Source organism: Piliocolobus tephrosceles, chromosome 21 (assembly GCF_002776525.5).
Source record: "Piliocolobus tephrosceles isolate RC106 chromosome 21, ASM277652v3, whole genome shotgun sequence".
Lineage (NCBI taxonomy): Eukaryota > Metazoa > Chordata > Mammalia > Primates > Cercopithecidae > Piliocolobus > Piliocolobus tephrosceles.
The window spans coordinates 34206113-34226368 of NC_045454.1; the positions used below are offsets into that span (position 1 = coordinate 34206113).

A 20256-nucleotide genomic window follows, 5' to 3' on the forward strand; every position below is an offset into this window, starting at 1 on the left:
GGGACCGGAGGCGGCGCGGGCGGCGGCGGCGGCGGCGGCGCAGACAAAGGCGCGGGCGGCGCGGAGGGCGGCGCGGAGGGCGCGGGCCCGGGAGCCAGGGAGCGAGCGGGGCGCCCGGCAGCGCGGAGTCAGCGCCGCGGGGGCCGCACCCGACCCGCGCCTGGACACTCGCGGGGCGCGGACCCGGCAGGGTGAGCCCGGCCGGCCGAGCCTGCGCCGGGAGCACGGGGGCCTCGAAGTCCCAGGGCCAAGGGGAGGGCGCGGGGGGTCCCCAGAAGTTCCGGACCCGGGGACTGGGAGCGGCTCAGGGGGTCCCCAAGTTCCAGGGCTGGAGGGAGCGCGGGGGTCCCGAACTTCTGGATTCAGGGTCGGAGAGAGGACTGCGCGGGAGGTTCCCAAAGTTCTGGACCCGGCGTTGGAGGAGGCTGCGAAGGGGTCCCCAAAGTTGCGGACCTGGGGTGGGGTACTGGCGTGGGAGGGGTCCGGACGTCCCGGACCCAGGGACTGGAGGGATGGCAGGGGGTCTTTGAAGTTTAGCAGTCTGGGACAACGCGGGGGACCCGGGTCCCGGACCTGGTTAGAGGAGGAGGCAGGGAGAGAGTCCCCGGAGTTACCGACCTGGGGTTGGAGGAGGCAGAAGAGGTGTCCCCCGAAGTTCTTGCCCCAGAGACAGGGGGCGTCGGGGGAATCTCGGAAGTTCCAGGGGCAGGGCACGCGTCCCGGAGTTGGGGCACGCACTGGGTGTCCTCCTGCCTCGAGTGGGGATGGAATCCTGAATTAATAGTAACCCCCCGTTCTCCGGACTGGGGTGCATGGGATGGGGCCTCATCCACCGGCCAGATTGGGGATCCCGGGCACCGGGCGGTGTCGGACCCCCCTCCGGGAGCCCCGTGGCCGGCGGCATCCGAGGCGCATGACTAGTTGGTGAGTAACTTTCCCCAAACGCTGCAAGTCGCAGCAGGAGCTGCCGGACCGGAAGGGCCTGGGTTCCGGGGACCCCTGTGTTCCCCAACTCCCACTCGGCACAGGACCCGCCCCCTTTCCAGGCCAGAGCTGCCGCCCCACCCCCACTCAGGGGCTCCGGTTTCAGACCCTGTGACCAGGACAGCAGCTGCCCAGGACAGGATGGGGGGGGCATCCCCCTTTGACCACAGAGGCCGCTGGGCCGGGGCGTCCCCTCCCCCACCTGTCCTCCCCCTCCTCCAAACCCCTCCTTGGTCCCCTGCATATTCGGGGTTGCTGAATGGCCCAATGGGGAGGTTGGGGAGCCCTGGCCTCCCAGTGTGGATTCTGCTCTGCCCCCCATGCTGGGCACTGGGATTGGCTGTTTGTCTACATCTTGTCTTTTTAACTTGGCTGGGGGCTCCCTGGGGATTTGGACTCTGGACTTCAAGGTGTGCCTCTGCCCTAGGGTGGGAGCTGCGGGGGAGGGGGTGGGCTCCCTCTGCAGGGTGTAGTGGGGAACTGGTCTCCTGGTACTACACACCTCTCAATGCCCCACTTTTTGATGGAGAGCCCCGCTCTGGCCAGTCATGGGTGAATGTGGTGGAAAGAATTCAGCAGAGATTTGGCCTCCACAGCTCAGCCCAGGATGGAGGGGACTTCACGGGGGTGCAATAACCGGGACAATGAGAAATTTACATCTGGATGTCAGCGGCCACCAGGCTCCTCTCAGAGGGCCATCTCCTGTACAGGGTGTTGTGGGGGCTTCCCCCAGACAAAGAAAAATGGGGTCCGCTTGCTCTGAGTGATCTATAGCAATTATCTTGCCTTTTTGTTTCTTTTTATAATTTCTTTCTTTTTTTGAGACAGGGTCTCGCTCTCTTGTCCAGGCTGGAGTGCAGTGGCGTGACCATAGCTCACTGCACTGCAGCCTTGACCTTCTGGGCTCAAGCAATCCTCCACCTCAGCCTCCTGAGTAGCTGGGACCACAGGCACATGCCACCACACCCGGCTAATCGTTTAAATTTTTGGTAGAGAGGGGGTCTCGCCATGTTGCTCAGGCTGGTCTTGAATTCCTGGGCTCAAAGAATTCTCTTGACTCAGCCTCCCAAAGCACCGGGTGTACTTTGGGCCTTTCCTGCCTTTTTGATTGAAAGTTCCATGATGGCACACCTGGTGATGGGTCCTGAGGTGGAACCTGCTTGGCCTCCCTCAGCCTGACCTGAGGGACACTCATAGTCCCTGCTCTCTCCCTAGGGGCCAAAGCAGCGCTCCTGCCACCTCTCTGGCTGCCCCCTAGAGCCTGCCCATCCCGACCTGACCAATGTCCACAGCCAGGTGAGCTCCCACCTCCCCCAGCCTGGCCCAAGCTGTCTAAGGGGGTTGCCTGGCCCCCACTAAACACCCTCTCCCCATGCAGGGAGCAGCCAATCTTCAGCACACGGGCGCACGTGTTCCAGATCGACCCGGCCACCAAGCGAAACTGGATCCCGGCGGGCAAACATGCACTCACTGTCTCCTATTTCTACGATGCCACCCGCAATGTCTACCGCATCATCAGCATCGGGGGCGCCAAGGTCTGGGTGGGGTCTGAGTGGGGAAGAGGCACCAGGAGTCCTGGTGACAAACCTGGGTCTAGTGGCTGGCTTGCTGTGTGCCCAAGGGATGGGAAACCCTGAGCCTTCTGTCTCCTGAAATGGTTCAGAGTAAAGACCTTCAAGACCCTAATACAAGGTGATACCTGGGGGTTTCATGTTTGTTATTATCTGTCCCATCAACCTTGAACTTTGTTTCCCGACCCCAGGCCATCATCAACAGCACTGTCACTCCCAACATGACCTTCACCAAAACCTCCCAGAAGTTCGGGCAGTGGGCGGACAGTCGCGCCAACACCGTCTACGGCCTTGGCTTTGCCTCTGAACAGCATCTGACACAGGTGGGCCGGGTGAGGGGGAAAGTGGAGGGAACGGATGAGGCTGGGCCCAAGTCTTCTGGGCTCAATTTGGGATCTTGGGCAGGTTCTCTATCTTCCGATCTACAGGATGGGATTGTAGGATGAGATGTGACTGAAGCCCCTTTAAGGTTCACTGGTTTGATTCCTAGTTCGTTTTTCTGTTTGTTTTTTGAGATGGGCTGGAGTGATCTCAGCTCACTGCAACTTCTGCCTCCCGGGTTCAAGCCATTCTCCTGCCTCAGCCTCCCGAGTAGCTGGGACTACAAGAGTCCGCCACCATGCCTGGCTAATTGTTTGTATTTTTAGTAGAGACAAGGTTTCACCATATTGGACAGGCTGGTCTAGAACTCCTGACCTCAAATGATCCTCCCGCCTCGGCCTCCCAAAGTGCTGGGATTATAGGCATGAGCCACCACAACCGCTCTTGAGTCCTAGTTCTACTGCCTCTAGCTCTAATTTTGGACACACCCTGCTCCTCTTTGGGACATCAAATGGGTGGCTGGCCTGGGCTGGGCACTTTCCCACATGCCCTAGCAGTACCTTCATCCTCACCTCCCTCCACCCTGTGCCATCTCTGTAATTCCATTATTATCTTTATCCATGGTTTTGTTGATGATGAGTGCTTTCACGAAGATCTTTTTTTTTTTTTTTTTTTTTTTTTTTGAGGTAATGCCTTGCCATCCCCCAGGCTGGAGTACAGTGGCACGATCTCGGCTCACTGCAACCTGCAACCTCCGCCTCCCGGGTTCAAGTGATTCTCCTGCCTCAGCCTCAGAGTAGCTGGGATTACAGGCACCTGCCACCTCACCCAGCTAATTTTTGTATTTTCCATAGAGATGGGGTTTGATTGGCCAGGCTGATCTTGAACTCCTGACCTCAGATGATCCACCTGCCTCGGCCTCCCAAACTGCTGGGATTACAGGCATGAGCTACCACACCAGGCCTTCTTTGTTTTCTTCTAGAAGCTTTAGAATTTACCTTTCTTTTCTTTTTTTTTTCTCTCCCTCCCTCCCTCCCTTTTTTTTTTTTTTTTTTGTTTAACAAGATCTCGCTCCGTTGTCCAGGCTGGAGTGAAACAGTATAATCATGACTTACTGAAGCCTCAAACTCCTGGGCACAAGGGATCCTCCCACCTCAGCCTCCTGAGTAGCTGAGACTATAGGCACACGCCACCATGCCTAGCTAATATCTTTATTCTTTATTCTTATTTTTATTTTTTGTAGAGACAGGATCTCACTATGCTGTCCAGGCTGTTCTTGACTCCTGGCCTCAAGCGAGCCTCTCACTCTGGCCTCCCAAAGTGCTGGAATTACAGGCTTGAGCCACTGCATCTGGACAATTTACCTTTCTAATTTAGGTCTTTTTTTTTTTTTTTTTTTGAGACAGAGTCTAACTCTGTTGCAAGGCTGGAATGCAGTGGCTTGATCTTGGCGCACTGCAACCTCTTCCCCCCAGGTTCAAGCAATTCTCCTGCCTCAGCTTCCCAAGTAGCTGGGATTACAGACATACCACACCTGGCTAATTTTTGTATTTTTGTTTGTTTGTTTGTTTGTTTTAGTAGAGACGGGGTTTCACCGTGTTAGCCAGGATGGTCTCGATCTCCTGACCTCGTGATCCGCCCATCTCGGCCTCCCAAAGTGCTGGGATTACAGGCTTGAGCCACCGTGCCCGGCCTAATTTTTGTATTTTTACAAAATTTTTGTTTTTTTAATTTTTGTATTCTTAGTAGAGACAGGGTTTTACTATGTTGGCCAGGCTGGTCTCAAACTCATGACTTCAGGTGATCTACCTGCTTCAGGCTCCCAAACTGCTGGGAATACAGGTGTGAGTCACTGTGCCCGGCCTAAAAAATTATTTATTTATTTATTTATTTATTTATTTATTTATTTATTTATTTATTTATTTATTTTACTTATTTATTTTTTGAGACGGAGTTTCGCTCTTGTCCCCCAGGCTGGAGTGCAATGGCACAATCTTGGCTCACCGCAACCTCCACCTCCTGGGCTCAAGCAATTCTCCTGCCCCAGCCTCCCAAGTACTAGGATTACAGGTGCCTGCCACCACGCCCAGCTAATTTTTGTGTTTTTAGTAGAGACGGGGTTTCACCATGTTGGCCATGCTGGTTTCGAACTCCTGATCTCAAATGATCCACCACCTCGGCCTCCCAAAGTGTTGGAATTACAGACCTGAGCCACTGCACCCAGCCTGAAAAAAAAATATTTATTTATTTATTTTATTTTATTTTATTTGAGATGGAGTCTTGCTCTGTTGCCCAGGCTGGAGTGCAGTGGCCCAATCTCAGCTCACTGCAAGCTCCGTCTCTTGGGTTCACTCCATTCTTCTGCCTCAGGCTCCCAAGTAGCTGGGACTACAGGCGTCTGCCACCATACCCAGCTAATTTTTTGTACTTTTAGTAGAGACGGGGTTTCACCGTGTTAGCCAGGATGGTGTTAGCCAGGATGATCTCGATCTCCTGACCTTGTGATCCACCCGCCTTGGCCTGCCAAAGTGCTGGGATTACAGGTGTGAGCCACTGCGCCCGGCCAAAAATTATTTTTAAACTAAGGAAATTTATTTTAAAATCAGGGTAGAGGGGGGAAACATATCCTATCCTAACTGGAAAACTGGTATTGCTTGTCATAAATAGGTGGTAAATGTAAACATGTAAACATTTAATACAACAAAAACAAGAATGGGGTGACTGCTTTCTCATTGACTTCCGATGTCTCTCAGAGCCTGAGACCTAAAAAAATAAAATTAAAAAAAAGGAATAATAACAGGTGTTAAAGACAGATTAGCACCCACCTCAGGCTGTCTTTGTTGAAATATCCCTGATAAAGATGAAAAGGGGCCCGATGTGTTGGCTCATACCTGTCGTTCTCACACTTTGGGAGGCCGAAGTAGGTGGATCACGGGGTCAGGAGTTCGAGACCAGCATGGCCAATATGGTGAAACCCCGTCTCTACTAAAAATACAAAAATTAGCCAGGCTTAGTGGTGCGGGCCTGTAGTCCCAGCTACTCCGGAGGTTGAGGCACTTGAACCTGGGAGGCAGAGGTTGCAGTGAGCCGAGGTGGTGCCACTGCACTCCAGCCTGGGTGACACAGGGAGATTCCATCTCAAAACAAAACAAAACAAAAACGCTGGGTGCTGTGCCTGTAATCCCAGCACTTTGAGAGGCTGAGGCAGGAGGATCACTTCAAGTTGGGAATTTAAGACCAGCCTGGCCAACATGGTGAAACCCCATCTCTACTAAAAATATGAAAATTAGCCAGGCATGGTGGTGCATGCCTGTAATCCCAGCTACTCAGGAGGCTGAGGCAGAGGCTGCAGTGAGCCAAGATCATGTCACTGCACTCCAGCTTGGACAACAGAGCGAGACTCCATCTCAAAAAAAGAAAAAAAAGAGGAAAAGGGCCATTCTGGGGAACATGGCTAGACCCTGTCTCTAGAAAAAATCAGCCAAGCATGAGGGCACACACCTGTAGTCCCAGCTCCTTAGTGGAGGGGTAAGGTGGAAGGGTCACTTGAGCCAGGGAGGTCAAGTCTGCAGTGAGCTGAGATCATGCCACTGCACTCCAGCCTGGGTGACAAAGTGAGACCCTTTCCTAAAAAGAAAAAGAGGAAATGGGAATTCCTTTCCCTTTCTCAATGTGGCCCAATGTATTTAAATGCCACCTCTATGATATGATGCCACCTGCCCACCCACCGTGGTTTATCATTCTTCAAACTTTCCTTCTTCCAAGGTGTGTGATAAGGGGATGGGTACAGTTCAAAAGTTACGGGGCTGTCACTGGGTGATGGTGACCTGTTTGGGAGGATGGACTGGGGTTTTACTGTCTTTTCCTCCCCACTCCCATAGTTTGCTGAGAAGTTCCAGGAAGTGAAGGAAGCAGCCAGGCTGGCCAGGGAGAAATCTCAGGATGGCGGGGAGCTCACCAGTCCAGCCCTGGGGCTCGCCTCCCACCAGGTCAGCACTCCCTACTCTCCTATGCCTGCCTGGGCACCTGTGAGTCAACCAGGTGCTCAACTGATATTGGGGGACCTTGATATTGGGAGACCGGGGCACTGTGCTGGTCCTCAAGACCCAATGCTTCCAGATGACCTAAAGTTAGACCCATGGCAGGGACCACGGAGGAGGGGTGTGGAGTGTGTCATAGAGGGTCTGGACCTTGCCTGGGGCCAGCGGGGTGCACCCAGTAGGTCCCAGTAGCAAGACCAGCTCAGGCCGGGTGCAGTGGCTCATGCCTGTAATCTTAGCACTTTGGGAGGCTGAGGTGGGTGGATCACGAGGTCAGGAGATCGAGACCATCCTGGCTAACGTCGTGAAACCCCGTCTCTACTAAAAAAGAAATTAGCCGGGGATGGTGGCAGGTGCCTGTGGTCCTAGCTGCTTGGGAGGCTGAGGCAGGAGAATGGCGTGAACCCAGGAGGTGGAGGTTGCAGTGAGCCGAGATTGCGCCACTGCCCTCCAGCCTGGGGGACAGAGCGAGATTCCGTCTTGGAAAAAAAAAATCAGCTCAGACGGCAGGATGGAAAACTAGAAATTGAAATGCTAAGCGTGGCTGGGCGCAGTGACTCACGCCTATAATCCCAGCAATTTGGAGCACTTGAGGCCAGGAGTTCAAGACCAGCCTGGCCAACATGGTGATACCCTGTCTCTACTAAAAAATACAAAAATTAGCCAAGCATGGTAGCATGCGCCTGTAGTCCTAGCTACTCGGGAGGCTGAGGCAGGAGAATTGCTTGAACCCAGGAGGTGGAGGTTGCAGTGAGCCACTGCATTCCAGCCTGGGTGACAGAGTGTGAGTCTGTCTCAAAGAAAAAAAGGAAAGAAAGAAATGGCTAAGTGTAAGGCAGAACAACTAACTGTCCCTGCGTGTTTTCCCACATTAATTTAGTCAGCTTTATTTATTGAGCACCTGCTGGGTACCAGGTCTAGGGCTGTGCACAGGGGTTGCAGAGATGAAAAAAAGCAGGCTGGACTCTGTCTACCCTCAAAGCCAGTGGTCCAGGGAGTGGGGTTGCTCCTGAAATACAGATTCAGCCTGGGCTGGACTTCCTGCTGACATCCTAAACGGGATGTTGAAGTTCGGCCGGCCGTGGGGAAGGGAACAGCAGGGAGCTGTTTGATTGTCTCCCTCCCCTACTTTACAGGTTCCAAGTATCTTGGTTTAGACTAACCTGCATCAGACTTGCTCCTGGGGGTGTTGAAAGCCCAGGAAGGCAAGGTTGAGGGCGTGGGCATGGAACTCCCAGCCTAGGGGCCATAGGGAGCCAGGGAGGGTGCATGAGGTGGGGAGGGACACACTTGGATCCTGTGCTGTGAAGGACCTGCTTAGGGTGTGTAGGTCAATTGGACCCCCGATGTGACGACCCTAGTCACATCAGCCTTGATCCCAGCTGATGTGGGGTCGTGACCTACTCTTCCCCATGCACAGGTGCCCCCGAGCCCCCTCGTCAGTGCCAACGGCCCCGGCGAGGAAAAACTGTTCCGCAGCCAGAGCGCTGATGCCCCCGGCCCCACAGAGCGCGAGCGGCTAAAGAAGATGCTGTCTGAGGGGTGAGGGGCGGGACTTGGGGGAGTGGCAGGGGCGGGGGTCGGGGTGGGGGATGAGGAGGCGGTTCTCGGAAGCCAAGGGAGTGCCAAGGATCTAACTGTGGACCCAAGACCTGGGGAAGGGGATGAGGATCTGGATGCTGCCCCATACCGCCCCTACCCTGCGTTGGCCACGCCCCTCCGTATTGACCCCACCCTGTCTCGCTGCTAACCTCGCCCAGTCTATGCCTCTCTGGGTTTAGGATAACCCTGGGGCGCCTCCCCACCCCGACCACGCCTCCATCGGCTGACTCTCCCCAAACTCCCATCCCTCACCCGCCATTCCGACAGTGTCACTGGGTAGATTCCACGTGTCCCCTTCTTTGACTCGGTCCTAGACAAGACCCCGCTTCTGCGGGACTGTCCCATCCCCAGGCTCAGCGCTCAGTGTCGCCACGTCTCCAGCCTTGCGTGGCCCTGACTCAGTCCCCTACTCCAGAGCTACCCCACCTCTGGCCCCGCCTCCTAGCCCAGCATTGCCCGTGACTCCGCCCCAGCCTAGCACCACCCACCCATGGCCACCCCCCCAGCCCAGCATTGCTGCGGACTCCGCCCCCAACCCAGTGCCACCCCACCCTGGCCCTGCCCCCTAGTCCAACCTCACGCCTGACTCTGCATCCTCGCCAGCCTTGGCCCTGACCCAAGCTCAGAGCTATCTCACCCCTGGCCCCGCCCCAGCCTAGCATCGCCCGGATTCCACCCCCAAGCCCGGTGTCACCCCCTGCCGACCCTCGTGTCCCCGCAGCTCCGTAGGCGAGGTACAGTGGGAGGCCGAGTTTTTCGCGCTGCAGGACAGCAACAACAAGTTGGCAGGCGCCCTGCGAGAGGCCAACGCCGCCGCAGCCCAGTGGAGGCAGCAGCTGGAGGCTCAGCGGGCAGAGGCCGAGCGGCTGCGGCAGCGGGTGAGGGTGCCCCTCCCTCCGAGAGACCCCCACCTGGCCCGGGCAACTGTGGAGGCCTCCGCAGTTCTCATCTGCCCTGGGTTCATGGACTGGCTGTGTGACCTCAGCAGGTCACTGACCCAGCCTCAGTTTCTTGCTCTGTAAAATGGGTCTGAGACAATGTCAACCTCAGGGGGTGATCAGACCCTGAAGTCCAAGCTGTGCAGAGGGGTGGTGGCACCAACCAAGGGAGTTGGGTGCTTGGTCCTGGGAGTGGCCAGACAGGAGGCAGATTTCCTAGAGGTTGGGGGAGCAAGGGAGAGTGCAGACGGAGGCGTCAGGGGCTGCGGTTCCTGTCCCACAGGTGGCTGAGCTGGAGGCCCAGGCAGCTTCAGAGGTGACCCCGGCCAGCGAGAAGGAGGGGCCGGGTCAGGGCCAGTCACTGGAGCAGCTGGAAGCTCTGGTGCAAACCAAGGACCAGGTGAGTGCCAAATGTGCTTCCCGGGCCTCACCTTCCCTCACCTCCTGCAGGAAAGCCAGGACCCCCGCAACAGACCCTGGGAACTCTTTTCCTCTAGGAGATCCAGACCCTGAAGAGTCAGACTGGGGGGCCCCGCGAGGCCCCGGAGGCTGCCGAGCGTGAGGAGACTCAGCAGAAGGTGCAGGTGTGTGTGGGCACGAGGTGGGCTGACGGTGGGTGACAGTCACCTCAATAGTCAGGATGATATCTACCTAAGACGATAGAGTATTGGGAGGCCCAGGCCCGTGGCAGGCCTGATGCCCAGCAGGTGCCGTGTGAACAGTGGCTATTGGTACAGTTTCATATCCATCTATGGGTTCAACAAGCAATGCTTGAGTCCCTGCTGCATTGCCATGCCAGACCCCGTCAATTCCTCGTCTTCTCAGCTTGAGGTCACAGAGCCTGCACTGGAACCAGGTCTGGCTTGGCTTGGCTTTTTTTTTTTTAATTCTTCCAGATGGAGTCTCGCTCTGTCGCCCAGGCTGGAGTGCAATGGCACGATCTGAGCTCACTGCAACCTCCACCTCCTGGTTCAAGCGATTCTCCTGCCTCAGCCTCCTGAGTAGCTGGGATTACAGGCGCCTGCCACTACACCCAGCTAATTTTTTGTATTTTCAGTAGAGACAGGGTTTCACCATGTTGACCGGGCTGGTCTCGAACTCCTGATCTCATAATTTGCTCGCCTCAGCCTCCCAGAGTGCTGTGATTACAGGGGTGAGCCACTGCGCCTGGCCTTGGCTTGGCTTTTGCCAAAGGCTTTATGCGAGAAATGTTCATGGGGCACTTTTTTTTTTTGAGACAAAGAGTCTCACTATGTCACCCAGGCTGGAGTGCAGTGGCGCGATCTCAGCTCACTGCAACCTCTGCCTCCTGGGCTCAAGCGATTCTCCTGACTCAGCCTCCAGAGTAGCTGGGACTACAGGTGTGCAACACCATGCCCAGCTGATTTTTGTATTTTTAGTAGAGATGGGGCTTTACCGTGTTGGCCAGGCTGGTCTTGAACTCCTGACCTCTGGGGATCCACCTGCCTCTGCCTCCCAAAGTTCTGGGATTACAGGTGTGAGCCACCTAGCTCAAGGGCACTTCTTGTGAGTCCAATAAGTTCAGATGTTAAAGGACCTAACTTCCCTTACGCCTGTATTTCTAGCTACTTGGGAGGCTGGGGTGGGAGAGTTGCTTGAGCCCAGGAGTTGGAGGCTGCAGTGAGCTAGGATGGTGCCACTGCACTCCAGCTTGGGCAACAGAGCAAAACCCTATTTCTTAGAAATGAGGGTAGACGGAGGCTGAGGCAGGAGAATGGTGTAAACCCGGGAGGCGGAGCTTGCAGTGAGCTGCGATCTGGCCACTGCACTCCAGCTCGGGCGACAGAGCAAGACTCCGTCTCCAAAAAAAAAAAAAAAAAAAAGAAATGAGGGTAGAAACTGGGCCCCTGGGGGGTGGGGGTGTGTGCATTTTATTCCTGGTGTGATGGGTGCCCTAGGATGGCTTTGGGCAGAAGAGGGACATGAAGGTGGTAGGACTCTGGACGCCTCGGGCAGGACTGGTGATTTGTTGGGGCCCCCAACCCTGCCCACCCTTTCCTGGCAGGACCTGGAGACCCGCAATGCGGAGCTGGAACACCAGCTGCGGGCGACGGAGCGCAGCCTAGAGGAGGCACGGGCGGAGCGGGAGCGGGCGCGGGCCGAGGTGGGCCGGGCTGCACAGCTGCTGGACGTCAGGCTGTTTGAGCTGAGTGAGCTGCGTGAGGGCCTGGCTCGCCTGGCTGAGGCTGCGCCCTGAGCCGGGGCTGGTTTTCTATGAACGATTCTGGCCTGGGATGTGGGCCAGGCCGCAGGCGGCATAGTTGGACCCATTTGTCCTGGAAAGGGACTGGGGGTCCCAACTTAGCCCTGGGTGGGCCGGACTGGGCTGGGCTGGGGTAGGCCCCAGCTGGCTCTGGCTGTTGGCAGCTTGGGGGCTGTTTTTGAGCTTCTCATTGTGTAGAATTTCTAGATCCCCAGATTACATTTCTAAGCGTGGCTGTGTGTGTGTGGTATGTGGGTATCTGGGCACCTAACATATCGCCGGCCCCTTTCCCTGCCTTTTTGGGTGCCCCTGCATCCACGTGGCAGTTGTAAGCCACTTGCAGATGAAGGGTGAGACTTGAGTCCGAGGGGGGTGCCCAGGCCACACAACCAGGAACGTGGCTCTGGTGTCTCTCTGCCTGTCCCCTTGGGCTTAGCCCATGTTGTCTGGCCAAGTTTGGACTTTCATGGCCCCTTCACTCTGGCTACAGCCCCCAGATGTGGCCAGGTGGATGGTCAGGGAAGCACATAGCTGTGCCCATTTGGCACAGGACTGACCTCACTGAAACCTCACAGCCGCCTCTGGAGAGCAGGACAGTTGCTATGCCCATTCTCCGGATGAGGAAACTGGAAGCCCAGAGAAGGGGCTTCAGGACCCAAAATCTCATGGTCATTTGAGCAGGTGGTTTGTCTGCAAAACTTAGGGCCAGCCTGGTAGAAACAGACGTGAAGCACCGGCAGCCGCAACCCACCTCTCCTATCCCCCTGCTCTTCCAAAGTGAGACTAAGTCAAAAGACCCGTTTATTGAGCACCTCCTGTATGCGGCACCCCTAAGGGGTGACCTTGGGTCAGGGTCACAACCTCCGTCATGTTTTCTTCCTCTGCAGCCTGAATCTTGGCCAAGGCTCAGGGAAGGGGCCAGCCAGTGGTTTTGGGGCAGAGGAGCAGGGCCCACACAACACGAGCGCCGACGGGTTCCACTGCGGGGCACTGGGTAGGCCCCCAGGAAGGGCTGCTGCCCCCAAGGAAGTTTCCTCCGACCCTCAGCTCCATGGAAGAGTCCAGGACTTGGCAGATGGCTGTGTGGGGCTCAGGCAGGGCCCTGGGAGGGGACTGAGCCTGAGTGGGACCCAGGTGGGGCCCTGGGTGGATGCCCCTTGTGGCCAACCCTGCCGGCCTTCTGTCGCTTCAGCGTCTCCTCCACCTTCTCCTTGAAGCGCCGGTTCTTCTGCTTGATCTTGGCCAGCTCGGCCTTGCGCTTGGCCTCCAGGTCAGGGTCCTGGTACAGAGAGGACCAGGGGGCGGCTGAGCTGGCGACATCACCCAGGGAGCCTAGCCACCCACTCCTACCTGTGGGCTCGGCCCTCACCTTCCCCTCCAGAATCAGCTGCTTCCGTTTGTTGATCTCCTTTTTTTCGTCGAAGTGGGCCGCCTCCAGTTTCTGGTGGAGGGAAGCGGGGTAAGGAGATGCCGGTCATGGAGGCCCCACCTGGAAGGGAGCCCCACCTGGAAGGGAGCATCACCGGCTCCGGAGAGCACTTTAGTCCCCGCCCGCCTCTGATACTCACGATCTCACACTCTCTTCGCACCACATTGACCTGCGTGAGGATCTGCAGCACCTCGGCCTCTTCCACAGAGAATTCCTCTAGCTTCTTCTCTATGGGGACAGCAAAGCCGGGGGTGGGGGTGGGGAGGAGACGTGCCATGGAGAGGGAGTTCAGCCAAGTAGTGAGTTCCCCATGCTGTGGGGTATGCAAGGCCATCTGGGGTCATATCAGGTAAGGGCCAGGTGGGCAAGATCAGGGATTTCTGAGCTAAGGAAGGTATGGACCGCTGTCTTTCAGTCTCACTGTCACCCAAGCTGGAGTGCAGTGGCACTATCTCGGCTCACTGCAACCTCCACCTCCTGGGTTCAAGCAATTCTCGTGCCTCAGCCTCCCTTTTATTTTTCAGTGTTAGCAGCATTATGAGTTTGACCATGAATATTGATTTCTTGGAAACAGTGTCCTTTAAAGTCCAGATACTTCTTTCTTTCTCTTTTTTTGAAGACAGGGTCTTACTCTGTCACCCACGCTGGAGTGCAATGGCTCAATCACAGTTCACTATAGCCTCTGCTCAAGCAATTTTCCAACCTCAGCCTCTTGAGTAGCTGGAACTACGGGCGTGCGCCACCATGCCCGGCCAGCTCCTGTATTTTTTGGAGAGGCAGGGTTTCTCCATGTTGCCCAGGCTGATCTCAAACTCCTGGGCTCAAGTGATTCACCCACCTTGGCCTCCCAAAGTGCTGGGATTACAGGTGTGAGCCACCGTGCCCGGCCTTTAAGTCCAGATGTTTCTTTTTCTTTTTCTTTGAGACACAGTCTCATTGTCGCCCAGGCTGGAGTGCAATGGCGCAATCTCGGCTCACTGCAACCTCTGCCTCCCGGGTTCAAGCAATTCTCATGCCTCACCCTCCCAAGTAGCTGCGATTACATGCGTGCACCAGCACACCTGGCTAATTTTTGTATTTTTAGTAGAGACAGGGTTTCGTCATGTTGCCCAGGTTGGTCTCCAACTCCTGGGCTCAAGTGATCCGCCCACCTCGGCCTCTCAAAAGTGCTAGGATTACAGGCGTGAGCCACTGTGCCCGGCCAAGTCCAGATGTTTCTAAATTTCAGGATAGTCTATGCAGTGATCAGAGATACCTTAGGAAGTGTCTCTGTCTTGGCTGCGTATGAAACCACTCCCAGGGGTTTTTAGCAGGCCCAGGCCCTGTCAGTGGGGCCTCTGACATCTCAGGGGCCTTCCACACACCACAGTCTGAGAAACCCAAGTCCCCTCCTGACTCATGTGGGTTTCAGCTGCTGGCGGCAACTATGGGAAGTTTGTTTCAATAAATGGCAAAAGAACTTCTTTAGGGGGTGCCTAGGGAAGGAAGCCCAGCCTAAATCTGCTCATGGGAGCAGGCCGGCCAGTGTCTGACAGGGGCAAATGAGTCTCACCCTGAGGCACCCACCTCTGCCCACCCCCCCCCCACCGACCCCTCCACCCCACTCACTGATCTGCTCCTCAATGGCGTGCACCAGGTGGATGTCGTACTGTGTCACCAGCGTGATGGCTTGACCCTGCCGCCCTGTGGGGATGTGCCAGTTATCTGCTATGTGCTGGGGGTCAGGACATGGGGCGAATAAGGGCAGATCCTGATAGCTACGCAGCTCAGGGGTCCTCCTGGAGATGCTGAACAAGGGCTTGGGCTTGGGAGGGATCAGCCCAGAATGCCTGGGCTTGACCCCAAGCAAGACCTCTGTGTGGAGGACAGGTCGCTGGGGAAAGGCAGTTCTGCCGGTCTGGTTTTAAATCGCAGTTAGTTACTGCCCGATTTCCCTTTTTGGCTTGGCTGCCAGGGAACCCAGTCTAAATAATGCCAGCCATTAGCCCTGACAGGCCTCAGACCAAGATCTCTGCTTGCTGTTTCTGTGACGGTGACTAGGGCCGAAACTGCACTGATGGCAGACAAGGTCCGGGACCCTCATGGCAGACCCACGTGGACGTCACTGTTCTCATTATCAGCCATGTGAGGTCTGGGGAGAGGAAGTGACCTGCCCAGCACTACAGGGTCAGGATAGAAGGTCCAGGCCCAGTTTGACCCGAGCAACCACATCTTTCCTGTCTCGAGAAGTGAGAGCATCTCATGGACACCGTGGCCCTCCCTGACGAGGCAGCAGCAAGTAGTGGGGGCTGGGGCTGTATGTGCACCCTCCCAGGAGGCAGCTCCATGCTGCTCAGTTCATCACCTGGCTCGGGTGAAGGCAGCACCTCACTGGCGTTTGCTTTATTTTATATTTGTATTTTATTTACTTCTTTTTTTTTTTTTTTGAGGCAGAGTCTCACTCCATCGCCCAGGCTGGAGTGCAGTGGCACGATCTCGGCTCACTGCAAGCCCTGCCTCCCGGGTTCATGCCATTTTACTGCCTCAGCCTCCCGAGTAGCTGGGACTACAGGCGCCCGCCACCATGCCCGGCTAATTTTTTGTATTTTTAGTAGAGATGGGGTTTCACCATGTTAGCCAGGATGGTTTCGATCTCCTGACCTCGTGATCCGCCTCCCAAAGTGCTGGGATTACAGGCGTGAGCCACCGCGCCCAGCCTTTATTTACTTATCTATTTAGCTAGTTATTTTTTGAGACAGAGTCTTGCACTGTCACCCAGGCTGGAATGCAATCGTGCGATCTCCGCTCACTGCAACCTCTGCTTCCCAGGTTCAAGCAATTCTCCTGCCTCAGCCTCCTGAGTAGCTGGGATTACAGGCGCCCTCCACCTGGCTAATTTTTTTGTATTTTTAGTAGAGACAGGGTTTCACCATGTTGGCCAGGCTGAGCTCGAACTCCTGACCTTGTGATCTCCCTGCCTCGGACTCCAAAAGTGCAGAGATTACAGGCATGAGCCACCGCGTCTGACATTCTACCCCACCCTACCCTACGCTTTCTTTTTTTTGAGACAGAGTTTTGCTCTTTTTGCCCAGGCGGGAGTGCAATGGTGCGATCTCAGCTCACTGCAACCTCCCGGGTTCAAGTGATTCTCCTGCCTCAGCCTCCCGAGTAGCTGGGATTCACCTTTGCTTTAGAAAGGACAACTCCCCAACTTGCAAACATGGCCCCGAGTAGCTCTCATCTGTGGGCTGCACCCAACCCACATCCTACCACCTGAATTTGCTGGGCAGGCTGGAGGGACAGGGACCCAAGGCCCGGCCTCCCCCTCCACCACTCACCCGCACGGGCCGTCCGGCCAACTCGGTGGATGTAGATCTTGGGGAGCCCGGGGGTGTTGTGGTTGATGACCACCTGTACCGTAGGGATATCCAGGCCCCTGGAGGGAGACGTGGCTCGTCAGCTCCACTGTCCATGTGGGGAAACCGAGGCCAGGACTCACCCAGGGTCACTCAGCAGGGAGGCTGGGGCTGCCTGACATGCCTGAGGCCAGCCTTCTCATCCGTGGGGCCTTGTAGTAAAAGAGGGAGTGCCCTTGGCAGGGGACTGGGGGCTGCTCACCGGGAGGCCACGTCTGTTGCGATCAGGATCCGGTAGATGCTGGACTTGAACTTGGCTAGGGCGGCAAAGCGTTCTTTCTGCACGGGGTTGGGAAGAAAATTGGGAATGAGTGAAGACCGGGTTTTCTGTGTGAGGCCTGGGGACAGGGTGGAGGCCGGGACAGTCCCCCAGCTGTCTATTGAGGAAAGTGGCCATGAGAAGTCAGACCAGGACAAATGAATGATGGCTAAAAGAGATGTGGTCAAGGAGGGCCTCGCGAGCTGCAATATTCTGGGACCAGAAGAGACCAGGCGGCAGGAAGAAGGCGGCCGGCAGAAGGAAGGACCGGGGCCAATGTCTGAGGCCGGGAGGTGTCCCAGGGTGGGGCTGGCGGGCCCCGGGGTCGCCTCACCTGCTTCATCATGGAGTGCAGAGCCACGGTGGGGAAGCTGAATTTGCGCAGCATCATGCACAGGATCTGGCAGGTCCTGGCGGGAGGGATGGGCCTGTCAATCCCTCCAGCTCTCAGGTTCTGGGAAGGTGTTCCCGCCCCCACCCGCCCCGAGACACCTAGCACAGTGGCCCCATGAAGCTTACAAAGGAGAGGCAGCAGGCCAAGCACGGTGGCTCACGCCTGTAATCCCAGCACTTTGGGAGGCTGAGGCGGGTGGATCGCTTGAGGCCAGGAGTTCAAGACCAGCCTGTTCAACATGGCAAAACCCCGTCTCTACTAAAAATACAAAAATTAGCTGGGCATGGTGGTGCATGACTGTAGCCCCAGCTACTCAGGAGGCTGAGGCAGGAGAATTTAACCCAGGAGGCAAGGTTGCAGTGAGCTGAGATTGCGCCATTGCACTCCAGCCTGGGGGACAGCGTGAAACAACTCTCAAAAAAAAAAAAAAAGAGGCAGGGTGAGGGTTCGTACAGGCCTTGCCTGCCTGATATACTCTCTGCTGATCCCTTCCTGGAGCTGGAACTGGACTGACAAGAGTTGGCTCTGGGACTGCAGGGCTGGAAACTGACTTGCTAGGGGTGGTCACTGTTACCAAGAAGGCCGAGGAGCCAGCAGAAGAAAACAGAGTAGAAACAGGGGCACAGGGAGAAAGGATGGGGACCATCACGTAAGCTGCTGGATCCTGCCGTGCCTGACAGCCACCCTATAGCCAAACTTTTCTTTTTTTTGTTCCCTGAGACAGTCTCGCTCTGCCCCCAGGATGGAGTGCAGTGGCACCATCTTGGCTCACTGTAACCTCTACCTACCAGGTTCAAGTGATTCACCCACCTCACCCTCCACAGTAGTTGGGACTACGCGTGCTCGCCACCAGGCCTGGCTAATTTTTGTATTTTCAGTCGAGATAAGGTTTCACCACATTGGGCAGGCTGGTCTCGAGCTCCTGAACTCAGGTGATCCGCCTGCCTCAGCCTCCCAGAGTGCTGGGATTACAGGCAGCAGCCACTGCGCCCGGTCCCAACTTTCCTCTTCTGGGAGTTAACACATTTAAAGTGCCTTGACTTCTGCCCTTCTGTCCTGACTCATGCTGGAAGAGTCTCCAGCTTCTCAGTGATCTTCCCAAACAGCTCAATGGAGATGTGAACTGCCCTCCCCAGGGGTCTCTGGCTGCGCAGATGCACACCAGGCCTGTTAGCTGTCACAGCTTCCTCTGAGATGGGACTAGAGGCCCAGGAAAGCTCAGTGACACCCCCAGAACACGGCAAATGGGCTGTTCAAACAGCTGCTTGCAGGGGTTTCCTGGACCTTCCATCAAGGGCTGGTCTGAGGAACCCCAAAGCCCGGCTGCACCTTCAGATGGGGTGACCTTGGCTCCTTGAGGAAAGCCCCCATGACCTCCAGGCTGAGCAGAGCTGAGACTGTGTCCCAGACCCAAGACGTTGGGCCACCTCCTCCTTTGAAGGGCGGTGGGAGGGGAGAGGTGAGCCCCACTCACTTGCACGTGTTGGTGAAGATGATAATGGACCAGTCCTCATGCTCATCCTGGAAGCGCTGGATCAGGTGGACCAGGTAGGCGTCCTTGACCTTCTCGGGCACCAGCAGGTAGCGCTGGTCCAGCTGCTCCACGGTGCTTACCCTGGGGATGGACAGGTAGACCGCCAGGCCTCAGTGTCCCTGCCTGTAGGATGGAGCTGCCCTCCCCACACTGTCTGGGCTGTGGACTCACGGGGCCTGTGCCTCCCAGAAGAAGGGCTGGTTGGTGGCCAGGCCCTGCAGCTCCCGGAGTGTGTCGGTCAGCGTGGCGCTGAACAGCAGTGTCTGCCTGCGGGCCGGCACAGCCGCCAGGATGGCCTCCAGGTCGACGGTGAAGTCAGTGCAGCCCTGTTCCAGCAGCCGGTCTGCCTCGTCCATCACCTGCCGTGCCAGTGGGGGCAGGGGTGAGGGTGTCGTCCATGGCCCCAGGTCTTGGCCACCCCTGAAACAGGCCTCTTTGAGAGGCGTGGACATGGACCCTAGGCCCTGGAGTACCCTCCTTCCAAGGGAGGCCTGCCCCTCACCCAAGTCTCAGCAAGGCCCTACCCCAAATAACACTGCTAGGACTGGACCCCCTCTTTTTGGTCCTTGAATGGTCCTTGTCACTGTTCCTAGGATTTTACTGGAAAGTCTAAGGAACATACATTTCCTAAATGGATGACATGGTGCCCCAGGCTCTGACGCTGGGACTGGAGGCTCCGAGCCCAGCTCCTGAAGTCTGCAGGGGTGGGGCGAACTCACCAGGAAGCGGATCTTCTTTATACTAAAAGTGTTGGAGCTGCGCAGGTGATCTGCCAGGCGCCCTGGTGTGGCGATGACCACATGCGGTTTCCGGGAGAGCTCCAGTGCCTGGGCCACCATGTCTGGGAGACAGAGTATGACAGGCAGGGCTAGGCGGGTGGTCCAAAGCCGCTGAGGTCCCATGCTGGGGCTTCCCCCGCCTCCCAGCTCCCGTACCCATGCCACCGACGATGATGCAGTCTTTCAGCCCTAGAGGCTTCCCCAGGACCCGGAACTGCTCTGCGATCTGGTAGGCCAGCTCCCTGTGGGTGTGAAGGGGCCAGGCTGGGTCAGGTAGTGGTTCTGGGCCTGCTCCCCATTCCCCTCTCCATCCCCAGCGTTCCTCCCTGAGCCCCCAGGCTCCTGACTTGCCCGGTCCTGTTCACAAAGGCTGTGATGCTGAGCCTTGGAAGCTGTTGTGGCCCCTGCCCCCTCGCCAGGCTCAGCCTGGAACATCCCTCCTCACCAGCCCAACCCAAAATGGCCTCAGCATCTCCTCCTACCCCAAACCCACACCTTCCCCAGTTTGCCTCTCAGCAGTGGCCTCACCACCAGCCAGTTGCCCCAGCCAGAGGGTCTCAAGCATCAGCCTCCTCTCCTCCTCTCTGTCCCCAACCAACTCTGTCCTAGCCTCTCCCTGGCCCATGACCTTTCCTGCTCACACACCCCCAGAATCAATTCTAACCCTCCGCCTGGCATTCAAGGCCTTTCTTTTTTTTTTTTTTTTTTTTTGATCAAGGTCCCCCCCTTGACCCCGGGCCGTGGGCGGGGGCCCGGGCCCTACGCCCCCGCCCGCTCCGCCTCCTG

The 20256-nt window shown here is 56.6% G+C and overlaps 2 protein-coding genes across 4 annotated transcripts in view; one reads left to right on the forward strand and one right to left on the reverse strand.

Annotated features, from left to right (window-relative positions):
• HOMER3 (homer scaffold protein 3) lies at positions 1-11913 on the forward strand. 2 transcript variants are annotated; one of them, XM_023229708.1, is made up of 10 exons: positions 1-191; positions 2200-2280; positions 2363-2519; positions 2747-2878; positions 6758-6865; positions 8337-8458; positions 9240-9396; positions 9740-9856; positions 9954-10040; positions 11483-11913. In XM_023229708.1, the coding sequence occupies exons 2-10, from the start codon at positions 2267-2269 to the stop codon at positions 11672-11674; spliced, it is 1086 nt and encodes a 361-aa protein (XP_023085476.1). In that variant the 5' UTR covers positions 1-191; positions 2200-2266; the 3' UTR covers positions 11675-11913. The 2 variants fall into 2 exon arrangements, with proteins under 2 accessions (XP_023085476.1, XP_023085477.1); XM_023229709.1 differs by lacking the exon at positions 6758-6865 and having other exon boundaries at positions 11-191.
• Positions 11914-12465: 552 nt separating this feature from the next.
• The window catches only part of DDX49 (DEAD-box helicase 49), a 10230-nt gene continuing 2439 nt past the window's right edge, over positions 12466-20256 (reverse strand). Inside the window, exons 3-13 of one of the 2 annotated variants that reach the window (XM_026456937.2) lie at positions 19627-19712; positions 19411-19532; positions 18863-19050; positions 18632-18772; positions 17098-17173; positions 16707-16783; positions 16427-16524; positions 14718-14792; positions 13249-13337; positions 13050-13121; positions 12466-12959 (exon numbers count right to left, since the gene is read on the reverse strand). In XM_026456937.2, the coding sequence (XP_026312722.1) occupies positions 12771-12959; positions 13050-13121; positions 13249-13337; positions 14718-14792; positions 16427-16524; positions 16707-16783; positions 17098-17173; positions 18632-18772; positions 18863-19050; positions 19411-19532; positions 19627-19712 (1213 nt within the window). In that variant the 3' untranslated portion in view covers positions 12466-12770. The remainder of the gene's footprint in view (positions 12960-13049; positions 13122-13248; positions 13338-14717; positions 14793-16426; positions 16525-16706; positions 16784-17097; positions 17174-18631; positions 18773-18862; positions 19051-19410; positions 19533-19626; positions 19713-20256) is intronic. The other variant, XM_026456938.2, reaches the window with a different exon arrangement.